The sequence below is a fragment of the Plectropomus leopardus genome, chromosome 20 (assembly GCF_026936395.1).
Source record: "Plectropomus leopardus strain MGB_pleo_1.0 chromosome 20, ASM2693639v1, whole genome shotgun sequence".
Taxonomy (NCBI): Eukaryota; Metazoa; Chordata; class Actinopteri; order Perciformes; family Serranidae; genus Plectropomus; species Plectropomus leopardus.
In genome coordinates this window covers 24,074,816-24,089,568 of record NC_142195.1, presented here as the reverse complement: position 1 = coordinate 24,089,568, position 14,753 = coordinate 24,074,816, and the positions used below count along the sequence as shown (strand labels likewise).

Below are 14,753 nucleotides of genomic sequence, written 5' to 3'. Positions count from 1 at the left end.
AGACTCCTGGGAGAAGCTGCAGTGGAGGTGGAAAAGACTGGACATGGACAGGACAACAAACGCTCTGCAGGGGGTTGGTTGTGTTAAAGTGCCCAGGGGGAGAGACGCTTGACGTTTGTGACCACAAAGTAATAAAAAAATAGTGAAAGACTTGTGCGAAAAAATCCAGGAACAGAGACAAGAGAAGGCTGTTGTAGCTTACCATTCTATCAGCTATGTGTTGCAAAACTCTCCCTTTGTAACTCATTAGAAACCAGGGCATTAATATGGCAGAATAGCACAATGAAATTACCTTTGGATAATCCAGGACACACACATTTAAACTAAAAGTGTACTGTAGATACACAGCTCATTTAAACCTTTAAACACATAAATGCTTAAACGTTTAAATGCTCAACACACAACAAGCAGTTATACAGTCAATCATGAAATGCATCCATCGTTTAACCGTTAATCCCTCTAAGCCTGTGTGTGTTATGATCGGCCTTTGAGTGAAAGCCGGGGTTAACTCGTACTTCCCACTGATCTCTGCTGGATGAACGTACCGTCTGGCGCCTCGCTCAGGGCTTTACCCGACATCTCCCGCTCGCCCACCAGCCACACGTACCCCGAGCCAGTCATGTTGAGGAAGCGGGCAGCCTTGTACACTGCAGCAGCGTCCTCCTCACTGGGGTTTGACAAAAGATTTTTTTTTTTTTACACAGCATGCTGAATGAATGTGAAGGAAAGAAATTCTGTGCTCATTTTTAGGAGTGAGGGATTAACTCAAAGTTGGTGCAACCTATTACAGCAAAGTACTTCTTGACATGACTTTATTAATGTGAAATGTCTTATTATTATTACATATATTAGATTAAAGTTAGGACTATTTATGTCTCTTTCTTAGTGCATTTCTTATGTTGTGTATTAGGCTATTAGGACACCCCAACTTTTAATCTTTTGAGCCCTGATTTTGCTTTTAAATTTCTTTTAAAGGAAAACTTCACCCCCCAAAATGATCATTTTTTTTTTTATCAGTGACTCACCCTGTGTTACACTGAATTCAAGAAGAAAATTCTCTTTTTCTTGCAAACAGCCCTTTCTGGATTCAGCTACCGTGTTGCTCCAATTTTTACCTTTTGAGGCAAGGTTTTCCGTTCAAATTTCCATTAATTAGCTCTTAAGTTACAAAAAAAATCCATTTTGTATGACTGTAACATGTATATATTTCCATTTATCAAAGCTATATGATGCCTTCATTAGTGTGAAATATACAAACCCCGTGCTGGAATTAGACTACAAAATAGCCAGATAACGGCCTGCCTTAATTGACATGGATATCTGGAATGAAAATGAATGTTGCACAGGCATGAAAATGATCCGTCTCATCTGGCATAATGTGTCATAGTGAAAGACATCCCACGCGGCATCCACGGTGCCTCACAACATCTGACCAAAAAGACAAGCATGTCAGATTTATTTTTAGCCCCGTCTCGTCTAGTTTGGAAGTTTCTTGACATGTTGTGACATTGACTGACCCCAAAGAAGCACACAGCGCTCTTCCACACACAACTGTGTGATGGTGGTGGTACTGGCAGGTCCAACAGTAAAGTCAGACCCTTTCTGATCACTTAAGCGTCATTTAAGCTGCAAAAGACCGCAGGCTGTGGTTGGTTTGGGTCAAACATGTAATATGCAATATGTCTCTCTGCAACCCAATCTCAAAAATAAATGTTGCCACTGTGCATTTATGTAAACCACAAATAATATTTGTACATTATTATGTAGCAGGCAGGTTGAAAAACCACTTGGTTATGGTTGGGAGAGGATAATGTTTTGGCCTAAAATACCTGGTTTTATTGGCTCAATCACAGCTCTTTCCTAGTCTTTCCTAATAACCAGTTTTGCTGTTTTTTGTGTCCAAAAGTGGTCTTGACCTGTGGCCACTTTGCACAAGATAAACATTTTTTGTAGGGCTGCATCAAAGAGAAATACATGTGTCTCAAGAAGCATTTCATACAACTTTGGGCGCATTTGCCTATGGTAATATTTTTTTTTTTTTTTTAAATCTGGCGAAAAACAAACAAAACATAGACACAACTTAGATGTAATTAAACATAAAGAACCAGCAGATGTTAAAATTAAATTAGGTTTAAGATAAAGTTAAAATAATTGGCTAATGGATTGATTTTGAAAATTGATTAATTAAAAGTAATTCTTCAAACAACAGTTTTTAAAAAAATATTGGTAATAAATTAATTGTTTTTTCTCTCTTTTGTTAAAATTCAATTCAATTTTATTTATATAGCCCAATATCACAAATCAAAACTGACCTCAGAGAGGTTTATAACGTAGGACCATCACAAGGAGGAACTCCCCCCAAAAAATCTAAATAAAATATATACGTATTTTTTTTCTGACAACTGGTTTCTGACATTTTATAGAATGAAGGATTCATTTAAAAAATAATAATCACAATGAAAAATAATTAATTGCGGCCCTAGTTTAAGCATCACCTTCACCATCAAAATGATCTTGTTTTACCCAATTCTTTCTTGGATCATGAGTTGGCTTTTCCGAAGCAGTTGTGAGATAAATATGACACTTTCACCAACCCTCCCTTTGGGACTTTAGGTGAAATCTATGTGACATTTGAGATAAACATCTCACCTGGCGGACAGAATGATGACTCGGGCCTCCAGCTCTTTCGCCTCCAGCAGCAGGGCAGTTAAGTTAGTCTCCTGGCTGAACTGGAGGACTTTCTCTGCCTGTGATCGGGGCATAAGAAAGGTCAAGCCAGCTACTTTTCCCTACCTTCGACACCATGCTGCCTCTTTACCTGCTTGGTTCGAGCTTGGCCGATTTTTTTTTTTTTTTTTGAAAACGGGAGACAGAGATAAAAAGGAAAGCGATCCAGGGGAACCGGCTGAACTAAAAAAAAAAAAAAAAAAAAAAAAAAAAAAAAGCTTGAAGGGAAAAAAAACTTTTGCATTTGTTTGCATGCAAACTGAGGGTTATCAAGGCTCCAAAGAAGGACGTGCATGTGTTAGGTAGGGGGAAGAAGAAGGTCAATGCAACCAGTAACTAAAAACGGGTGGAGGGGGGTGAGGGGGACGTTTTCCCCCAACAAAAAAACTGCTGAAAACTAGGGAAGTGCTACAGAACAGGAGGAAGTAGCATCTGGGAAACGGTTTTGTCCCACACTACCGGTTCTCCACAAAGGAATGGACTTGCAAACTCTTTTTGTGTGTGAGTATGTGTGTTCTGAGTTCATGCATTCCTTTATTGAAGGAGAAAATGAAAATGATAAAAGCGGGGGCGCTGTTCACTGATATCTTTTTTTTCTTGTAATGACCGAAAATTATAGATTTTTCATAACAAAATCATTCTTCATTTAAATCATAGGGAAATGTCTCAAAGTAAAAATTAAAGAAAACACGTGCTACCAAGAGAGGGACATTTCTGGGTCGGCTGGTGACTGGTTTGGGCTGGTTTCTAGTTGCTACGTTTGGAAAGTTGGTGGGCGGCGTGCATTGACCATGCAAATATACCTTAGGTCCTCGCTTGTTGTCATAGGACAGTTGGTCGAGGTTTTCATAGTTCCTTTTTTTATTCTGATGAGTAATGTGCACAGAGAAAATATGCAGACACAGAAAAATATTATAAACAGTTGAAAATGGAGGGCAGTAAAGCATTCCAACAAATCTCCACTTTTCTGCTTCAAATTGGGATCTTTAACAGTGGGGCTTGCAAAACATCAGAGAAGACCGCTTTATGATAACGCTGAAATCATTTTTAAAGACATGAATAAAGATCAGGGAAGTGCATTGAATGTATTCGATGCATGAATTATCAGTGATGCTGATTCATCTCCATGGATTAGCTACAAGAAATAATTGTATCTCTGGCTCCAACCTAATTAACACAAAATGCTAAATTGCAGCTCAGCCATCTGGTGTGTTTCTTCTTCACCATACTGGAAACTAACAACGCTCAACTGGAAACAACTTTTAACAAATGGCCATCAGCTAGAGCTATCAGATTTTCAACACAACACTATTGCATACCTTCAACAACTGGGCCCTTCGAAATTTCTCATAGGGGTGGCCAGATGGGGCCACTGAAAGTCTTGACACAAAAAAAAACCAAAAACTGAACTGAATTTCAGGAACTTATACTGTTGAAGTATATAGGCTGCTTGAAAACTATGGTTACTATACTTCTTTTTTTCAGTATTTTTCAGTGTCAAAGTCAACTTTATTGTCAATCCTGACATGCTTGTTAGACATACAGGAATTGAAAGTGCGTTTCTCTCCATGCCCACAGTGCAAATAGTAAAAGGACAAAAAGAGAATAGAAAAACAAAAAAATATATATATGTACATAAATTAAATAATTGGGCAATAGAACAAAAGAAAATATAGACATGGTGGATATACATACTTACATACAAACATATGTTATGGACATATTGACATATTCACGTGTCACAGTTTTACCATTAATGTTACTATTTATCTGATGCATAACATCACATATCATATATGCATATATGTGTGTGTGTGTGTGTGTGTGTGTGTGTCTTTTAGCTTTTTCTTTTGAATTTGCTTTTTCAACTTTGTGTCTCATGTGTTTAATATGTTGCTGTTAAGACCAATATTTTGCTTCTATGTATTATAAATAATAATATGAGCCTTTGAGTAGCAAAAAGGGCACTTTTAGTGGACTTAAATTGAGGATCTGCTATTGTCCCAAAGGATTAAATTGCAGCCTGTTTCGCCGCTGCAGCACTCAGGATCTTTTTTTTTAAAGTTGTCACTTAGACACACAAAAAGAAAGAAAATGTTGTCAGGGTTGAAAAATAACTAAGTGTCCCTTGAACTCGGACACCTGACACGTCACCATTTTGGATTGCAGTCCGGTTCAGTTAGAGGAGACACTCTGGAGTCCTGCCTGAGACTGGCAGCCATTTTGCAGGGGAACACATCATCTTTCTGCTTCACAGGGTTTCTTACACAGCTGGCTTCACAGCTCACACCTCAGTGCACTCTGGGTCTTTTTTCCCTCCCTTCACAAAGTTGACAGTGACCGCGCATCGGCACAGTTAGTCAGGATGACAAGCAAACTCACAAAAATGTCATCCGGTAACTAACTTAGTCATGATATTCTGTTTGATTTTAAAATGCTCAATCCTGAGTCATAATCACAATTTAAAGAAGCAAAATGCCTTTTTCTGTGTTATTACAAATTGTCAGAGTTTTTTTACATAGTTCTACTTATTTAATGTCCTTTATAAGAACATTCAACATCAATTACAGTTTATTCAATCATAGTATTTTAACTACAGTGTAACTACCATTCACCCTTAACCTGGGAGCTTTTATGTATCTTCAGCGTGTAGAAATCCTCTCCATGAGTATATCCAGCTGTCTTTGTCGTTTTTTTTTCCCCAAGAGATTTTCTCAGCACTCTATTTTTGTATCCACAGTCAGGCATTAATATTTCATGTTGTGTTGGCCACGTTTGCACTCTGGCTAAATCCACTGTGTCCAGAGCCTCTGTCTGCTGGTGGTGACAGTGATCCCCCCGTGACTGTGCGACCTCGCTAACGAGTTGCCATGAGGCTAAAAATAACATGTAAATTTACTGAGCTTATGCAGCACAGCAGGGTGATTAGCAATAATAACACATCTCGCTTTTAATTAGAGCATAATGCGACAACGCTGCTGTCCGCCACATCAGAACGAACATCCATTTACATCACCAAAAACAGTCAAAGCTGTCAATGTGTTTACAGATTACGCGTTTAGCTGATATCGTCGTCCAAACAAACCGACAATAAAAGAGCTGGTGCAGGTTTTATTACCTGCTAAAGCTGTGTTATATGTGTACATTATACATGTAATGTGATGTGCAAAGTAGCTGTGAGAGGCCAGCAGGGGACTCCCAAATGTTGTTTCTCCCAAATATTCTCTTCTAGATATTTTGTGATGTTTCAACATAATTAAAGATTGCATATTCATGTTATTTTTTTTCACGGTTAACCCTTTGAAACCTGAGCAAATTGGCTTATTTCTTTTAAAAACATGCGTAAAACGTAATGAACAACAGTAGAAGATATGGCCCAAAAATTAGCAAAAGTACAAAACATGACCTAAAATAGTGCTAAAAAATAATAATTTTATTATAAAAATGTTATAATTTTAAGTATATTATTATGATAATTATATATTATTTTTAGCTTTAATAAAAATAATTGCCAAATTCTTGCAATATGCAGAACAATTCTTCCTTTTTTTCCTTGATTTAAAAGAAATCAAACCATTTTTGCTCAGGTTTCAAAGGGTTAATGCACTTTTTGTATTCAATTTTTATAGGAGCTGTACCAAATAAGTATTATATATGTATGTAGGGATTTCATGAGAACCAAAAGTATGGTACCAAGTTGATGCCAAGATTCTGAAAACATGGAGGTTCTCACTTTTCTCCAGTACCGTACCAGGGATGCAACTGTTCCACACATGATGGGGCAGCATATACTCCTAGAAGTGTTCTAGTCTGCTGATAAATGCCAAAAGAAAAAGAACGCTGACCAGCACCGGAGATCAACAACTTGTGGAAGACAGCGACAAGTGCAGCTGCAGCAACAGCTTCGCCTCAGTTCCTCAAAAAGCATAGTGTTTTTTCCCTGAGGCCAGAGTATGCTTTTCATTCTTTGCAATGGTAGCGCTGCATATTTACACGACGCTACAAACGACAGCAGCGTGATGAGACTGTCTAATCTGTGTCAAACATTTGTTTTTTTCTGGTCCAATCACAGTGGAAGAGGTGCTGGTGAAGGAGTCTACCACAGAGACCAACCATCACATCTCTGAACAACAACAACAACAGCTGAGGATGAATACCTAAACAGGGATGTCCCACTATAGCTGTAGTTCTCTGCACTCCTCTACTCTCTCCAACTGGGGCGGAGAAACACCGTGCGTTATAGCTAAACTAACACAAGACTCTCACACTGAGCTGAACCAAACGAGTGCTCGTAACTTTGGTAAATATAGAAAATAAACAGTCTCATACTGCGTTTTCTTTTATTTTGTCTGGTGATTCACGGCGAGCATGGCTCAGCCGCTGCTCTTAAATTCAACAGAAAGGTGAAGCAGAGGTGACGAAGGCTGCGCTCTGCATTTTTCTGCATGAAAGTAAAAACATGGGTGACCGCTAAAATAAATCAAAAGAATCGTATGCTCTATAAGCCAAATATTCCCGATCCAGATCAGTCAAACAATGCCTTGATCAGCCCTCAATCTGATGTTTGAGATCGGATTGGGACATCCCTACTTTAGATAGAAAGTACAAAGTTAGCAGGATCGATGTATTGTTGGCTTCGTTCTTTTAATGGGATTTGTTTATAGCAAGAAAAATATGTTATATCTGTTTCACTGAGTCTGACCAGGCTTCCAGTGTAATATTCTGCCCACATTTGGAGAGATTCTGAAATTAATTCTGCTTGGGGCCACAACATTATTGGAGCTGGCCCTGCAATCATAACTAAATATATGGGTAATTAAAGCTCCATAGTGCTGAGAGTTGCAGCAACTTCCCTCAGTATTATGAGATTTGAATGGGACACACAGATGGGCTCATTTCGAGATCCAAACTCATATTATGCAAACATAAAAGGAACTTCCTGGATTCTCATCAAAGGTTTTTAGTATCCTCTTTTCTGATGCAGGATGGGAGTCACATGAATTGACAGTATAATTGTTTTAACAACATGGAAGAGGCTGCAAATTTTGATTAACCCAAATGTTGGACATGCTTTGCTATATATGGCTGCTAATCAATACTGATCCCGGTCACTTCATTTAAGCACTTTAGCTGTAGCCGCCTTCTGTAAATTACCCCGGGTACGTGTCATATTTAGCCTCTGATTTAATTAAATCTCTGAATCAGGACTCATTTCATTCTGCCACACAATTACAGCAAAGAGCCCAAGAGGGACAAGTGTCACAGAGTATAGAGGAAAAAAAAAATATCCCAGGGTAATTTCGTCTTATTAAATGGATGAAATAGATGGCAGTTGTTTTTCCCCTCTCTTGCTTTCTCTCCGTTCCTAAAGGGCACACATCAATGCAGTCTCAAGTCTGTTTTGGCTCAAAGAAGATCAGCATTTCACTGACCCACATACACTGCTCAGAGCTACACTTAAAATGGTTGCATCAGCAGTATCTGAAAAGGCGAAACCATCTCCCGTATCATGTGAACATGACCTAGCAGGGCGCAATAAACACAAGGCCCCTGTGTACAATAATGAAGCCGGCCATTCATCACGCACTGAGAGGAACACCTGACTTCCGCCACGGCCCCAATAAAACACTTTCAGTCTGTGATGGTTTGCAAAGCCCCAAGTTAAAGTCCGCTATTTGGCTCCCAACGTGGAAAGACACAGGATAATTTGGACTATGGAGAAAAGCAACGTGAAGATGAGCAAATAAACGTACAAACTTTTGTCAGATTAGACCACATTAGACGCTGTTGATGTCTCTAGGAATGTTAGCCAATGTTTACACAATGGTGAGAAAGAGATGTGGCCACACAACAGAAAGGAAAACAGTTACATACATAGAAGACCTTTTGAGGTTTTAAAAAAACCACTCACGCGCTCATGCTCACACACTCTCGCAGTTGGGGAGGGAGGAGGGCCTGGGAGCCGGAGCGTCTCACCTTTGTTTCTCGCTCCTCCAAGAGGGTCTCGAGCCTCTTTTGGGCAGCCCGCCCCTCGTGGTCGTCGCTCACTATCAAGATGATGTGGTTCCAGTTGAACTCGCGCATCAGGTCGAACCACACGTGCGCCTGGTGGGAGTAAGGAGGGACTGTCCGCAGAAAGGACAGGTGGATACTCTGTGGAGCAGGAAATAAAGATTAACCCTTTGAAACCTGGGTCGGCATCACTTTTCTTGTGCTGCGCTCAGATGCCTTCACAAGTGTTTAAACCTTTGAAATCTCAGCACGTCGGTTTGCGTTTTTTTGAAAACAAGGGGAAAAAAAGGCAGTGAGCAACAAGAACTGCTCTGCAAATTGAAATGAATTAGTTGATTTGGAAAATTGTTTTTTAAAAAGTTGGGGGGAAATAGCCCAAAAACTATACATATAATTATCATAATTATATATTTAAAACTATTTTATAGAATTACTATTATTAAAGCACTTTATTTTGGGTGATTTCCCTGGTTGTTTGTTTGCTTTTTTCCTTTGTTGTTTTTTTACCCCTAACTTTTAGGCAATTTTCATATAGTTTATAAAATATTTTGGGTCTAATTTTTGTCATTTTGTGTTATGTTGCTCATTGCAACGTGGGGTTGTGTTCAGATACAAAAGAAATTTGGTTATTGTTAGGAAAAGATCATGTGTAGTTGATGTTACAGGATCAGTTGGTTTCTTCAAACTATGACTATTAGCGTTTCCTAAAAAAGTGGTTATTACTGTAACTGTAATGACACAACCCCCCTAAACAAGTAGTCAAGCCAAACCTTAACCATAGCACTATAACATCATTAAATAGACTTATTCTTCCAAAAGTGGAGGGTAAGGGATTTTGTAATGCTGACAAATGATACTGCCCAGCCAAGAGGGGCATCAGAGCAGAAAAAACTTCAATCTTTTGATCTACAAGCATTTTGTCATTTAATTTAAAGACCAGTGCCAAATGCCTTGGCACTGAGGTGGACCATAGTTTAAATGGGACCTGTGGACTGATCTCATGAGCACAAAGAATGTCCTCTCTAAAAAAAAAAAGCTTTATTTTAGTGTCCACAACAAAGAGCTCAAAATATTTACTGTGCTTTAATAGAAAGTGTTTTATCATTCTGCATCATGTGCTGGTTTGGCGATGCCAATGAGCCACTGAAAAAGGATCAGAAAAACTGTAACAATGGCCAGTAAACTATTCGGGATTACTTTAGGTATGGCATGCATCTGCAGAGACAAACTGATGAAAAAGACATTGTGGGTGAGTTTTTATTTGTTCCACAAACCTTTAAGGTTTCAAACAGGTGTATTAAGTCTATGGATGATTTTTGTGAGTCTATCAGTGACCGTCATGATATCGTGTGAGTGTGTCTAAGGTGACTTTGTGATGTGATGAAATGTAATTATGCTGCAAACCAATTTCACCACAAGGACAAATAAAAGTGTCTGTCTGTCTTTCTCTCTTGTAGCCATAAAGTTACATGAAATTTTTTTTCATAGCTTTCAAACGACATCTTCACAGGATTCCCAAACATCTTCATGGAGAAAATTTCAAAACTTTTCCATGACTTTTTCATGAACTCATAATAAAATTTCCAAAAATATTCATAATGTATAACAAGAGCAATGCACCGTCTCAAAAACGCAGTTAACCCTTTGGAGAATCAGTTTTGTTGATGCCTTTCACAAAAATTTAAACCTGTGGGACCTGAGAAAACTGGTTTGTTTTCTTTTTTTTAAAGCAATGAGCAATTTGCCAAGAAATTTCATGCAAATTGCAAAAAATAAGTCAAAGGTGACAAGAAATTGACTCGAAAATTAGCTCCAGTGAGATTATTACATTTTATCAAAAAATTAAAAAAGTCCATAAATCTTATAATTATATATTTCAAATTATGCTAGAGAAAAGAAATATATTTATTTATTGTTTTATATTTAGAATGTTCTTAAGGTAATTTTCTTTTCTCTTTTTTTTCTTTGCTCATTTTCAGGCAATTTGACTAATTTCTTGCTAATTTTTGGGCCATTTCCTAAATTACTCATTGCCTTGTCCCCATATTTTTTTGGTGAAAAAGAAAAGGAGCTGATTTGCTCAGGTTTCACGGGGTAAAAAGCAGCAATGGGGCATGGCATAGATATCCCAACTTTAGGATTTATGACCCTACATGTTAAATCACAGTCACAACATTATTTTTCTCTTATTCAAACACTTCAGATTCAAATTCTATTAAAACATAATTCCAGATAGCTGGAAAACATGAAGAGAGAGACAGACTGTTGGGAGAAAATTAATTAATAAATTCTCTGTTATGTTAATTAACATGGAATTTATACACTAAAGATTATTCCAACACTTAATTTCATAGCACAAAACAAAATTCAATGCCTTTTCCAAAACTTCCAAGGATTTAACAAATTCCATGGCTTTACCAGGCCTGGAAAAGGAGTTTGTGAAATTCTATGACTTTTCCAGGTTTTCGATGATTGTGGGAACCACATGGTTAGGAGTGTTCAGGTGTCCATGTATTTTTCACCATGTGATCTACTCTTTTTATCACACACTAGAAACACTGACATGACTGAATATGTTGAAAGTTAAAACGCCTGCAGCTGAATTTGCTCTAAAAAGAGAGACACCATGTGTTAATGAAACAGATTTAAGACAGTAAACAAATGCCAAATCCAATCACCAATGGACAAACAACTTGTAAAAAAAAAAAAATGCTTTCATATATGCACAGACAGACCCCTTCTGCTCCTTTAAATCCCTGGATGATTTTAAAGAGCCCTTTAAATTGCAGGATTAGGCGAGATGTCACTCAAATAGACTTTAAATTGAGTTATTAAAGTCTTAGGAATTTTATTTGTTTGATTGCTTTAAAGTTTCATTTTAGAGGCTTGTGCTTCATAAAAACATAACTCAGGTCAGAGGCATTATTAATGATGTCCTTTCAGTTTTCAGGTGGAAACCCATTTAATCACAGCTCCTCTAATGGACAGTGATGGGACGTTTAATCTAAGAAGCTTTTGAAGCCGCCCCAGGGGAGCTCCTCGCTCTCTGCTCACTCGCCTCCTGTTTTCCTCTCCCTCCATCGCTCTTTCCATCGCTCTCATCCATCACTCACCTTGTCGGAGTAGATGGACATGCGGGTGGTGAGCCCCACCACGGGGATGCGGTAGAAGCCTGCAGTGTATGAGACAGGCGTCGGAGTGAGGTGGTCGTTGGACTGGGGAGGGTGACTCACCAGGATGGCGTAGACCTGCAGAGGCAGAGAAGAAGAAAGCTCTGTCATTTTGGCTCTGGCATCAAGACCAAACACTGCTACTCGTGCGCTGACAAAGACTTAGGCCGGAGACAGACTTGCTGTTTAACCTTGCGTTTTTGTATACAGACTTGGCTAAACGACACCTGTTACTGGAGGCTACCTCTAGAGGGCGCACGAGACAGGGCACGATTTGAGGAGGTTACTATAATGTGAATGCTGATTTTAAGGCAGAAAAGGCGACACATCGGTGGTACGTTGGGACAGTGAGGAGTACATATTTCTCATGCTGCCAATGCGAGAGATAGATGATGAAAAGCACCATCAGTACTTTTGCGTGTCTGCTTTGGTTCTACACTGCCCCTGCTGTTTGTATACTGCATACTGCATCTCACGTTTGCATTGTGTTCATTTTTGAGGACCTGCACAGCCAACATGGGAAACCGACGCAGAGGATGCGTGGTGGCTATCATACATGCGTGTAGTTAACAGCAAGTGTATCTCCGGCCTTGAAGGCTCTGTATGCAACTTTAAGAAAATCTTTGTTATTAATGACACCATTGGCTGCAGACAGCATCCTGCTGCACACACTCGCAGTCCGTAGGCGCAAGCAAGCACCTGGGCATCGGCTAAAACAGTGACATCACATAGCTACATGAGACGAAACGTGACTGACTGGTGATGTTTACAGTCTCCATTTCTAAGCTCACATTAGCTAGTGTATCTTGCACATGCTGCAAAATAAATTACAGGTGGATGAAGAATCCCAGAAACGAGTTCTAACACCCGGAAATCTGTACTACAAAAAGAGAAAATATATGAACCAGTTTTGTCTGTTTCAGGCTGTAATGTCAACAGGACACAATGCACACAAGTCTCTGTAAGGTTTGTTAACATAAAGAACTGTATGATAGATATTTACACTGTAAAATAGTTCATTTCAGCATAGTTGAAGAAAAAAACACATGTTTGAACTATCAAGATTTTATCAGTTAAGAAGGGTTGTGTTAACAGCAGGGCACTAAGTGAGATGTGACCCTCTTTGGAGCCCCCTGCGGTCCCATTTTAGCTTGGCTTTTAAGTGGAATAAATGCAAATAATCTATATAAGAATATGGACTGTGTAAGAGATGGTATTTGTAAGGTGAAGCCTCATTAGGTCCAAATGCAGGAGTCACTTAATTATTTATTATCAATCAAATGATCATAAACTGATTCCCACACAGTAAGTAGGGCATCTGGGGCTCCTGAGCATCTGTCCACTCTGCCTGATCGGTAATCCAGCCTTGGCAGTAAAACATCTGTTTTTCTATCTCAAATTGAATTAAATTTGAGCACACTTTAAACACAAGATTTTCGTCTTTAAGAGCTGCTGCTCTAAAATGTTGTATAACAGGTTAAAAATAACATTTTGAATATCTACATAAATTGTAGTCAAGGACAAACTCATCTGTGACGAAGAGAAAGAAGAGAAAAGAAATCTTTCCCTTTGTTTCAAAATGTTCTCACTGCATGGGCTGGCAGACTAATATTCATTTGTGGCTGTTGGCCCCCCAAAAAAGGCAAGAAATTAGTAAAAGGTTACAAGAAAATTGCCTAAAAATAATTTAAAAAATGACCTTGAGAAACAGGTAAAAACAAAAATGTCAAAAATTAAGTCTTCCTTTAACAGAGAATAAATACAGTATCCTGAAAATACAAGGACACTTTTCCTCAAATGTAGAGATTACAGAGCAGCAATTTTCACTGTTTAACCCTTTGAAACCTGAGAATATTAGCTGGGTTTCTTTCAAAAACCGGGAGAGAAGGCACTGAGCAACTTTACAGGACATGGACCAAAAAATGAGCAAGAAATTATTCAAAAGTTATAATTACTTAAAAGTTAGCAAAAACAAAAACAAAAAAAAAACAGGTGATAACATTACCTTAAGAAATGGTAAAAATAAAAAAAATCTTTTTTTTCTGTAACATAATTTTAAGTACATAAAGATTTATTTTACCCCTAGCTTTTTGATAATATTTAATACATTTCCTGACATTTTCTTGTCTTTATTTTGCTATTTTTTTTGCAATTTGTGGGACCTTTCTTGCAAAGTTACCACCCCCCATGTTTTTAAAAGAAATCAAACCATTTTTCAGGTTCCAGAGGTTTAAATGCTTTTGAAAGCCGTCTTAAAGCAGCGCAAGAAAAGATATGTCACAGCAGGTTTCAGAAGGTTAAGCAAACTAAAGTTGGCCAATACTCTAGTAGTAAAAAACAACTTCTGTGAGCTCAGCCTTGAAAAGATGCCTTGGAGATGTGAAGGAAGTGAGGAAGTAAAGTTGGCATGGCTGTGCATGCATGGATTACTGGATATGAGCAGCCCGTATGGTTGGGTCAAAAATGAGGTCTATCTTCCAAGCACCGCTCCCAGGCATCTACTCCTCCATCTGCCACAGACTTCCCCCTCGCAGTAACTGTTGTTGCCTACAAGCCAGTCTCGCCCGTTAAAATCTGGACCTTCTCTGGAAATCAGATGTGATTTCTGTCTAATTTACAGGAGAGGTGTGTGGAGAAGTGAACAATTGTTGGTGTAATCTGTACAGATTAATGGGTGGATTGCACGCTTTGGATGAGCATGTGACAGGAGACTGGGTGCGACAGTGTTATTCTACAAGCCTGTATCAATTAGAGTCATTACATTAAGCAGAGACCCAAGGACACGAAAGCAGCACTATAGCTGTGGGTGTGTTGGTTTTTTTTTTTTTTTTGTTCGCATGAAGC

At 38.6% G+C, this 14,753-nt stretch overlaps 1 protein-coding gene across 11 annotated transcripts in view; it reads right to left on the bottom strand.

Annotated features, from left to right (window-relative positions):
- The window catches only part of grin1a (glutamate receptor, ionotropic, N-methyl D-aspartate 1a), a 43,322-nt gene that overhangs the window by 26,269 nt on the left and 2,300 nt on the right, over positions 1–14,753 (bottom strand). For 8 of the 11 annotated variants that reach the window (XM_088071570.1, XM_088071569.1, XM_088071561.1 and 5 more), the window contains exons 2-6: positions 11,853–11,987; positions 8,704–8,880; positions 3,531–3,593; positions 2,650–2,747; positions 546–667 (exon numbers count right to left, since the gene is read on the bottom strand). In XM_088071570.1, coding sequence (XP_087927696.1) covers positions 546–667; positions 2,650–2,747; positions 3,531–3,593; positions 8,704–8,880; positions 11,853–11,987 — 595 coding nt within the window. The remainder of the gene's footprint in view (positions 1–545; positions 668–2,649; positions 2,748–3,530; positions 3,594–8,703; positions 8,881–11,852; positions 11,988–14,753) is intronic. The other 3 variants (XM_088071563.1, XM_088071564.1, XM_088071568.1) reach the window with 1 other exon arrangement.